Source organism: Amaranthus tricolor, chromosome 15 (genome assembly GCF_026212465.1).
Source record: "Amaranthus tricolor cultivar Red isolate AtriRed21 chromosome 15, ASM2621246v1, whole genome shotgun sequence".
NCBI classification, from domain to species: Eukaryota; Viridiplantae; Streptophyta; class Magnoliopsida; order Caryophyllales; family Amaranthaceae; genus Amaranthus; species Amaranthus tricolor.
In genome coordinates, this window is record NC_080061.1 from 11,641,774 (window position 1) to 11,652,791 (window position 11,018).

At 31.5% G+C, this 11,018-nt stretch overlaps 1 protein-coding gene across 3 annotated transcripts in view; it reads left to right on the forward strand.

Annotated features, from left to right (window-relative positions):
• The first annotated feature begins 219 nt into the window (after positions 1-219).
• Positions 220-11,018, forward strand: part of LOC130800640 (DNA-directed RNA polymerase I subunit 2) — a 25,069-nt gene continuing 14,270 nt past the window's right edge. Inside the window, exons 1-14 of one of the 3 annotated variants that reach the window (XM_057664201.1) lie at positions 220-445; positions 535-611; positions 706-825; positions 1,488-1,564; positions 2,710-2,773; positions 3,074-3,144; positions 4,129-4,206; positions 4,299-4,344; positions 6,967-7,147; positions 8,261-8,313; positions 8,418-8,494; positions 8,570-8,687; positions 9,625-9,712; positions 10,183-10,298. In XM_057664201.1, the coding sequence (XP_057520184.1) occupies positions 292-445; positions 535-611; positions 706-825; positions 1,488-1,564; positions 2,710-2,773; positions 3,074-3,144; positions 4,129-4,206; positions 4,299-4,344; positions 6,967-7,147; positions 8,261-8,313; positions 8,418-8,494; positions 8,570-8,687; positions 9,625-9,712; positions 10,183-10,298 (1,320 nt within the window). In that variant the 5' untranslated portion in view covers positions 220-291. The other 2 variants (XM_057664203.1, XM_057664202.1) reach the window with 2 other exon arrangements.

Genomic DNA, 11,018 nt, shown 5'->3' on the forward strand with positions numbered 1-11,018 from the left:
TATCAAATGGTCGGATCTATTTTGAACACCTCTGGTCAAAAACCTTATAATAAATCAATTTTAACTTGAAAGTCACAAATTTTGACATTTAATGATCAATTTCTACTAACTAATTTATAATCTTAAATGGATTAATTATTTTAAAAACTTTAATTATTTTAAAATGATCGATTATATATTATGTGATCTATTACACGATAAGACCTACACCTATAAATAGTCTTTTCTTTTGCATAAACCCTAAACCTTAATTCTCCACTTCCATTCTTCTCCTTTCTAAAACTTACGACAATGGCGAAAAATGCAGACATTGAAGCTTTGAGAGAGCTTTTTCAGCACCATATAGAATCATATGACTATTTAGTTGAAACGGGTTTGGAAAAAATTATGAATTCAATTAAGCCCGTCGAAATTCGTCATCCTTTTAGCTCAACAAAATTGAGAAATATCCTTTTTTATTAACAAACGCATATTTGGTTTATTGTTGTTTTTTTTCTTAGTATTGCAATTGCATTTCCTTAATTTTCTGTGTACTTTATTTCGAAAATCCGTCGTTGATTGCTCCTGTTAAGAGTGACAAGGGAATGGCAAGACCCTTACTTCCACATGAGGTCTGATAAATTGTCCGTCTTCAATTGATTAATTTTTTGTTTTGAATTTTTGATTTAAATTAGGTTAATGGGTTCTTATTTCTTTGTTGAACAGTGTCGTCAAGCAAAGATTTCATATTCCACTAAGTTGAAAGCCGATGTTTGCTTTCAGTATAATAATGGAGTTGTTATTAGGGAAAATTATAATTTTGGGAGCTTTCCTGTTATGTTGAAGGTTTGTGGATTGATTTCTGTTTATGTTTGTGTTTTTTCATATGGCCATTCGTGCTGTTAATTTTGATGTAATGTCAATGATAGGTTTTACACAGTGTAATCTGTGCCGAATTAATTTAAATTTAAGGGTCAATATATGTGTTTGTTAAGATAATTTATTGGACAGTTTTATGTTATTTTGGCACAAAATAGATAGAGAGTTTGGTAAATTAGTAGTTAAAACTACTTAGTGCTATGAATTAACTAATTTTGAACAAAATGCTTTCAGTACCAGTTCAAAATCACATGGTCAAATAGATAAAATTAGCTGATAAATCTATTACTCTCCAATCAGCTATAAGCCGTTTGCTAAGCACCCTCATTTTGTTCAATTTGATTGACGTATTGTGATGGTATTTAAAATAGGAACTATATTCAAGGTCAAGTTTTTTTTGCTTCGTCCCTCCAAATAGAAGCTGTTTGAATATGTTGGTCGTAGTCGTTTTATATAGGAGTAATATTTAAAAGTTGGGAAAGTTTAGTTGACACCATTAAGCAGTTAATATGTATGCTAGGTATTCATTGGTTGACAGATTGTGTTCAAAAATAAACAACTGAGTTTGTTTTCTAATTTTTATTATCTTTAAGCTAATGTTATAAAAATGATGCTTTTCTTTCATCTAGTCCAAGATCTGCCACCTCAGGAATGCATCCCCTACAAAATTAGTGGAACACAAAGAGGAGTCAACAGAGATGGGCGGGTGAGCTTCTATTGTCCTATATGGCCAAGTCTATGTGTTTGTCATTTATACATGGTTACTGTTAGAGCTGTAACATCATATGGTCTCAGTTGTTTAAAAATTTTATTTTTCATCAATGACGGTACCAAAGAGTATATTCAACTAGAATCTTTTAACTTGTACCATTATATGACACCAAGGAGACAAGGCCTCGTTGAGAAATTTATTGAAGTAAATTTTTTAGTTATGAGGTTCACGCAATATAGTGCATCGATCTTTGCTTTTTTAGTGTTTTTGGTGTTTTCATGGATTAAGTTGCATATAATATTCTTTGGCTAGGAAGATTGGTGACATTTTTCTACTCCGTCACATGAATCAGCTTGTTGTGCCGTTTGGTCATCCTTCATAAGTATGGATTACTCCAATATGGGTGAGACATACACTGAAGCTCTTTACATGTGAAAATAAATCCACAAGTTTATGTTGTCCTGTTGGTGCTAATGATTCTAAAGATCGAGAATGGTTGCGGCAATAGATTTTGAGAGCTTTTTAGTTGGAGAACAACTTTTTGGTGTCCATTTTCTATTATCATGTAATCTTTTCTTTTCCTGGTTTTTCTATTTATTTTGATACTTTTGGATCTTAATTTGCGGAGGCATCCCCATAACAAAGAAGTAGATGAACGTACTTTGATATTTGTGGTTCTATCTCCTCACTTCTTGGATGTTTCTAGAAATTGAGTGTTTGGTTCATATGAAAGCTTCTTTTCTTAATCATATTTTGTGGGCTTGTTTTTGCCACTGAACTATGGGGTGCCTCCTTTTCTAGGTTGACAAGTTATTGGAAGGAAAGTGTTGTTTCTTAAAACCATTTTTGGATAAAAAGTACAAAATTAAATGATACGGAACAATTACAATATTATTTTAGGAAATACACTTGAGTTAAGTACTAGTTGTCTTCTTTCTTTGCGTTTTTGTTTGCTTTTATTCCATAGAAGTTTGTTAGGAAATACACTAGAGTTACAATATGAACTTCTATAACCTATCAATTAGCATTTTTGTGAAGTACGATAGAATTTTTTGAGGTTACTGCTGCTAATTGCATTTAAAGCTGGTTCTTATCAATAACGTCGAGTAACATCCCGATACATTTAATCTAATATGTAGGTATTTCATCCTAAACGGGCTTGAGAGAATTATTCGACTATTAATACTGCAGAAACGGAACTATGTAAGTGAACATTGTCACTTTTACTGAATTCATGTGCCCACTGTTATTTCTTTGCATTTTATTGCTTTATAATTAATAAAGTATATCTATTTGGGTATATGGTGATTACTTGTTTCCATGGCAACATCTCATAAAAATTATATGTAAAAAACAAATATAAACTCTATTGTATTATCATATCATTTGTGCTTTTGTAGTTGATTAGAGTGACATGTAGCTTTTACTAAATACAATATTATTCATTTTCATGTTTTGTCTTCCTTATTTTTTTAATTGATTAGATTGTTGATTATGTTTCAGCCAATGAGCATGGTTCGGAGTTCTTTTCGCGGTCGTAGAGAAGGATATAGTGATAGAGCACTTGCTATGAGGTTTTTTTCTACAAGTTTCTTTGCCTTCTTCATGTTCAGTTGTTTGTTAAGCTTCTTATAGGTGAAAAATTGTTCATGTTGTCTTGTTGTTTATTTCTTCACTTTTCTTTCAATATTTTTTGGAGCGTTCCTAGCATTGTCCCACACTTCTTTTTGCATGTTTGTATTCTATCTCTTTCCATCTAGACTCTTTCTTTTAGTGTGTTTCTATCTTTTGTTCTCTCCCCTTGTAATATCTGTAGAAAGCCCTCAAGAGAAGAGTATTCTGGGATAGAGGAGGTGTCACTCGACACTTAGTGAATAGTGATTGTTGGTATCTAAGAGTCCTATGTCTCTCTGTGGCGAAGATGAGAACAATTAGGGTATAAAAAATACTAAAACTTAAAATAGGTGTGTTGAACATTTTATTTGTTCATAATTTTAGTTTTTAAGGTACTCTTCCATATCAGTCATAATTCACCTCAAAGTCTGTAGCCCTTATTTGTAACTTACTATCTTCTTTCCCCTCTTCTAAATCTGTGGCTACCAACGTCTCATGTCCCCTACGTCCAGCTGCAAACTTTCGAAACGCTTAGCTTATAAGAGTACCTCATGGGAACCTAGGAATGAAGCGCATGGAGGCTATTTCCAAGTCATTATCAGGAGGCCTTACGTGGCACACTTTCTCCAGTTAGTGGGAGGGGAATAATTTAGTAGGAGGGTGAGAGGGATCATCATATTTCCATTGAAGCTTGAAAGGGAGAAGGGGGAGGACTAAAGAGAGATAAATGGATGTGCACTCTACTTCCCTCTTCAATTAAAATTCAGTTCTTTAGGCTTAGCTCTTTCATCATGCTTTCAAATTTATTTTTGATGAATTTCTCAAAGTGAGACCTATTTTAGCATCCTACTTTGCTGCCGATTTTCCGTTTCAGATATGTTGAACTATTTGTCAATTTTTGGCCGCTTAGTTATGAAGTTAATACAATTGTTGTTCATTTGCAGATGTGTTAGAGAAGACCAGTCTTCCGTAACTTTGAAACTGTATTATCTTAATAATGGAAGTGCTAGAATCGGTTTCTGGTGATATTTCATTTTTTTTACAGTTGACTTGAATTTGTTTGCACGCTATTTACATTGCAACTAAAAGTAGATTTGTTATTATTGCTATATAGGATACAAGCAAGGGAATTTCTTCTTCCTGTGGGCATTGTGCTAAAGGTAACTCATTATCTTAGATTCCAATATCTCTTCATGTTCATTAGTGACTTATTGTCTTTATTGCTACACTTACATATTTGTTATTATAGCTTTCGTAGTATATTATCTTTTGCTCAAGGTAATTTTTGTGTCCATCGATCCAATGGGGATTTTTGCTCTTCCTTCCTCCCACTATGTTTGCATGTTGTTAAATTTTGTAGTCATCAAAACATTAGTTATGAAGATACTATTTATTTGTAACACCCGTAATTTACTAATTACATTTAGTTACAATGGCGAAAGATTAAATCTAATATCAAATGTATAACTGCTACACTTGACCATAATGTCAAATGCTGCGACTTCAAAAAATGCTAAATTATAGACATTAATTACAAACAAAAAATGACTTCTTGAATTTAGGTTGAACCTTTGACTACCACGATCCAATCCACAACTGAAATAACTTCTCATAATAACTATTCAATTATTGATCATCACAGGAACACCATGGAAAAAAAAGAGATCGCAAACACATTAGAAACACAAAACAAACGAGTGAAGTGACACACTTTATCAAATAAGTACAATAAATAATAAATCAATATATGATAAAAGTATCTCCAAATAAATACAATCCGTAGAATGTTTGGTATTTCCCAAGAATATTATATGTTGCTTATCTTCTAAAACTTATTTACCCATAATATTGTGTCACACTCATTGTCATTATTACCTAGCCTTGGCTACGAGAAATTCATTTCAGTAAATCAATTTTAATCAATTATCAGTATTCGCAACCACCACTAATAACCACTAACATAATCATAAGCCCAATCATCATAGCAATAGCTAGTGTAAATTGATTGTCCATCCATCTATAATATTGGAGACCATTTAATCTCATTACTGTAACCCAAGGTCTAAGTTAAAATAACTCTAATCCTCAACCCAAGTTCAATATTAAATATAAATATATTCCAATCTTAAAATTGATCAACACTCATCATGGGTCATAATACAGAATCTCAATAGAGCAAGCATTCCTAAAATAAATATTATTTGCTCAAAAACAAAATCTCGAATGCACTTCAAGTTAAATAAACTACATCCCAAATTAATCAGTACTAAATTATTACCCTATAGTACAAATTATATAACATCAAAATATTAACAACAATTCAAACAATAAAGGAGTGGCACATCAACAATGCAATAGAGATCATAAACACAAAATTAAATATATTCATACAACTCAAAAGGATAAGTATGTTACCTTGAGGTTGCTTCTTTTCATCCCCAATAAGAGTTCAGATGAATATGATAACATAGATGGACTTGGTGGAATTTAAGGATAATGAGTTATTTTTAGTGAAGTAAGAAAAGAGATCTAGCAAAGTAAAACTTCTAGTTTTTACTCCATTAAAATTTAAATATTCCCCACTACCTAATAATTCTAAGTTTTCGTTTAAAATATTATGTGTGGGAATTTTTGCCTAAAATAATGGAGTGAAGAAGTTTTACGATTATTCTCAACATTTTTGCTTTATTATGCTAGTCCTACCGTAGTTTAGTTTATATAACTTCCTTCTTCTCTTTTCTTTTTTCTTGAAATTTAATTTTTTTAATTACTCTTTCATCCTTTCTCTTTTTTCATTAATATATTTATAACATAATGATAATAATATTGTGGTAGTATTCCTACTAGAAATTAAATCAAGTTTACTAACCTTTCAAAATTAAGGTTATTATCATATTCAGATGTACGTTAGTGGTCAACTACTTAGTTCCCACATTTTTTGTTGTGGAATAAAAGCCTATCTATGTTTTAATCCGAATAAATCAGATGTTATGGTAAAAGAAAGGGGAAATTAGGGGAGCTTTTCACTATTTTTTGGTGAGATATCTTTTTTATTAATGTATGAAATCATTAATTATAAACTGAAGGTATGGAATGGACGTTACAACAAGGATTGTGTATTTTTTGAATTGGGTGAATGATTTAATATTTCATTATAAAGCATTGCAACCTAGAAAGGATTGTTGTTGTTCCAATCTTGCTTCTGTGATTTGATGCTTATCAACTGTAGGTTATTTCTTTCCTTGTAGCACATTTTTAATTGAATGAGGTGCACTTGCTTTTTTGCTTTTTTTAAATTGAACTCTAGAAACTTTTTTGTTCTTATAGTCTTTTAGTTTACTATATTCATGAAGGTCTATACATCTATCATTGAAATATTGACATATCTCTCAACAGATCAAAGCTGCACACAATCAGTCCTTGAAATGATGATATATTTTGTACTTAGTTTTAGTATGTTCTACATGAAATCAAGTTGTTGTGTTTTTCCTGCATAATTACGTGATAGTGGTATTTCTTGGATTCTAAGGCATAATGCTTATGTACATATCATCATGTCATATTTAGCTTATTTTGAATCCGTTTAAAAATTTGTCCTGGTTTTCTATCTTTTTATTCTTTTCCAGTAGTCATGTACCAACATATACCTCTTTATCCTGCCATTTTGTTTTTGGTTACGTATAATTTGCGATCTCTTTTTCCGGCATTGTCTGTTTGCAACTTCCTTAGTGCGATGTGCATTAAAAATAATTTTGTTAACAAATGGTGGAAAATATTGACAGGCACTTATTCCGGCGACTGATCATGAAATATATGTGGCTTTAACATGTATTTACAATGAGAAGTATGAAGGACTAAAAGGTGCTGTTGGCACACAGCTTGTTGGAGAAAGAGCTAAAGTTATTGTTGATGAGCTTCATAAATTAGGGCTTTTGACCCATCGTCAATGTCTTGAACATATTGGTATAATATTTCTTTTAAGGTTGCACTTTTGTGTATGTGGCCTCTTGGCCATGTTTTTCTATTAAATGTTTTTTTTCTTACATATAGATTTGTGTAATTTTATTTATTTATTTTGGACATGATCCAGTATTTACATCTTACTGATTAATACCTTACCATGGTTCTTTGTGAAAACTGCATCCTTCTCTCCCCGCCATCAGAGAAGGATTATTGGATTAAAGGGTGATATACTTGGTTTTTAAAAGCACATTTAGGAACACTTAAGTTGTGATGCATGGGTGGGCCACGGGCATTTTGACAGGGCTAGGTGAGGTGATTTATTTGAGCTTGCGCATGATAGGCTAGGCTATGCGATTCATTTGAGTGTGTGCCATGGTGCAAAAATACATAATGATCGCTATCGCAGTAAGGAAATGGTGATGCGGTAGTTGTAACGCCTTAATATCGGTATGAAGCATGAGATATCCCTTGAAACAACCCAAAACACATTTTTTTTACACTTTTATAACTCATGACATATCTGTTCATTTATTTTTTAAAACCTCTACAATGCGATGCCACTTTGTTTTTGCACTATAGCGTATGCATTATAGCGCCTATGGTGAAGGCGTGGACGATCGTATGGAAGCGTCTTCAGTTCTTAGCCTCTAAAAAGCCCATTTGATGTGCTTTTGTTTATTGTTTTCAATTATTTTATCTTTATTTTTCTTCTCTCTTTTTATTCTGTTTTTCTCCTTTTTTTAGACTTTTAGTGGAGGCTACTGCCTTTCATTTTTTAGAGCCTTAGGGCACTTCGTGCTTTTTAAAACTGAGGCGATATATCATTCGTAAACATACTAATGCTTCATGCCATCTTACACTAGATGATTAGAGTCATTTTAGCTCATAGAATGATTCTATATATTGACATGAAAATGTTAAAGCTGCATGCTAATTGCTATCATAAACTGGCTGGATGCGAGGCTTTTTGGCTCACGGTATGGATCCATATTATGACATGGGAGTACTAAGTCCTAGTATGTAGAAATTTGAATTTGTAATGATAAATATGATTGTGTTGTTTTATTTTTCGGCTCAGTCATGTTAAACTAATTATTTTTTCTATTCTTTTAGGACAATGCTTCCAACCTGTCATGGATGGGCTAGAAAATGAGAACTATTCAGTTGTAAGTTTACATGTTTTATGTTTGCTTTCATTTTAGCTGCTCTTTAAACAATTTTCTATAGGTTATGTTGATTGCTCACCTTTTTTCTTTTATATTTTTTATAGATTGGAGATGCCGTGCTAAATGATTTCATATTTGTTCACCTTGGTTCTAACAATCATGACAAGTTCAACCTTCTAATGTAAGTATCAGTGTCTACTATTTGTTGCTCTTACCCTTCTAACTTGTTCATCTCCTAACATAGATCCCTTTTTAGATTCATGCTGCAGAAACTGTTTTCGTTGGTTGATAAGACTTCTGTTTCTGATAATCCTGACGCTTTGCAAAATCAAGAAGTTTTGCAAGCTGGTCTATTAATCTCGGTTTATCTGAAGGTATTACTTTTCAGTTAGGTTTATACATAAATCACTGTTTTGTGATCTTTTCTCTCTTCCCCTTCCCTTGAGAATTGGGATGCATAGGATAACTATTCACCATTCTATGCAGTGTTATCTTATTCACAATTTGCCTGAAATGGCCCAAAATAAGCCTAGGAAGTCTAAGTGGCTTAAACTTTCTTACTTTTATTCATATAATCAGCAAGGGATTTGTGAATATAAGGACAGGTGTTTGAATTGTCAAACCCATGCTTCTTTATTTGATTTAAAAAAATACTTCCAACATATTGTGGCCAAATCCGTCATAATCTTTCTGAGCTATATCCATATGTTGACAGTATTTGAAATAAAGTTTGATTCATTTATGATGAATCATATCCTTATAATTAAAGTATTGTACTCTAATATGCGATCAATGAAAGTCAGGACTTCTATAAAAATATTATTGCATCACTCTTTAAGAATATGGTTTATGTTACTAAAAGACAATGCTTAGGGAAAGCGTTAATGAGGCTAGTTTGGACTTTGATGCTCCTCTTTGATACCAGAATATAATTAAATACCTGTACACAATTACATAGTTAAACTTTTTCGAGAATGAATTCGAGTATTGAAGCATGGAAGTTGATTTATGATGCAATATTCCAACCTCTACGGTTTAGCTCTTGGAGGATATATCATGGAACCTTTTATAAATATATTGAGGGACAATTGCTCTTTTATGCATGAAAATGGATAAGTCGGGTTGAATTGTGATGTGAAAAAAGTCATAAACAAGAAGCTTTTCCGATGACAAAAGTTAAGCTTGAACTTATCTTTATTTTTACTTGAGTAGTGAATGACATCTCAAAAATACAGTTTCCTTATGTATTTTTTTGTTGTCCTTTCTGATTTATCTTGTTTTTTAATTGGCAAGGTTTGCATATAATTTCAGGAAAAATTACAAGAATGGCTTCATAGATCAAGGAAGATTCTTAATGATGAGTTGAACCAAAATTGCGAAAAATTTGATTTCACCAGTCGTACGTCATACACTTCAGCTATTTCTCTTGGAACAAATTGCTTGTAAATGGTTACTTGATATGGTGTTCGTTTATTTTTCTATGTTTTGACATATGACATGTGTAAATTTATGTACATTTCCTGCCATTATTCGATAACCATGTACATCTATGTATTATAATTTGTTTCCAAAAGAAAGCATTTGATTTTCTTTTGCAAATCTCTTTGCTTTTAATTATTTGTTTATTTTGTTTTTCACTTAAAATTACAACAAAAGCCAATTATCCGCAAAAGGGTTTCATTTATTACTAAGTTTCTTCTCCTTTCCTCCCCTAATATTGAACTTGTTATTGTTTATTTATTACAATATACTTGACGAGCTTATAGTCCTTTTTCTTTGAGTGAAAAGAATGATCTAGCATCTAACATCCAAACAAATTTTTGTAAGAGATTGACATGTATTTGTTGCATGTTCTTTGAAAAAATGCAGTTGGAGATGTCAAGAAGTTGTTGAATAAAAATGCAGCAGCTCAAGTTGGCAATGCTATTGAAAATATGCTGAAAACTGGAAGAATTGCCACACAGTCTACTCTTGACCTGCCACAGGTAACTAATTTTGAGCAAACATGTTACTTTTTCTTTGGTTGATTATCTTGATGAATGATGATCAATGAATTGATAAATTACTTGCTTCTTGTAAGAGGATGTTTGGCCAAACTTCTATGACCCTAAAATGGATTTCACTAAAATAAGTACTCTACACCCTTGATTTCACTAAAATAAAAAAATCTATGGTCACGATTGAGCCAAAAACTCATAATTGTAAATGTAACTATGTTATACAGAAAGGTAACTATGAAATAATTTTTAAAATGTTCTTAATTTATAACATAGTATCCTTTTTTTATATATAGTAACCAAACAAAATCAAACAAAAATCCTTCTCACCCTTTCATTTTAAAATCCTTCTTATTTGATCTTACACACACATATATATATATATATATATATATATATATATATATATATATATATATATATATATATATATATATATATATATATATATATATATATATATATTGATTTGGATCATGTGAAAACCAATTAAAGTGGTGAAAACTGAAAACAAGTGTACGTAAAAGCTTAAATGGTGTACATATTCTGATGGCAATTTTGTGAATAATTGGACATTTTCTAAAAGGTGTACATACATGCTTAAAAGGTGTAAAAATATTCGAATGACATTTCCGTAAATAATATGAACTTATTCCTTCATTAAAATATGTATACCCTATAAGATAATATGTACACCTTTTGTCATAA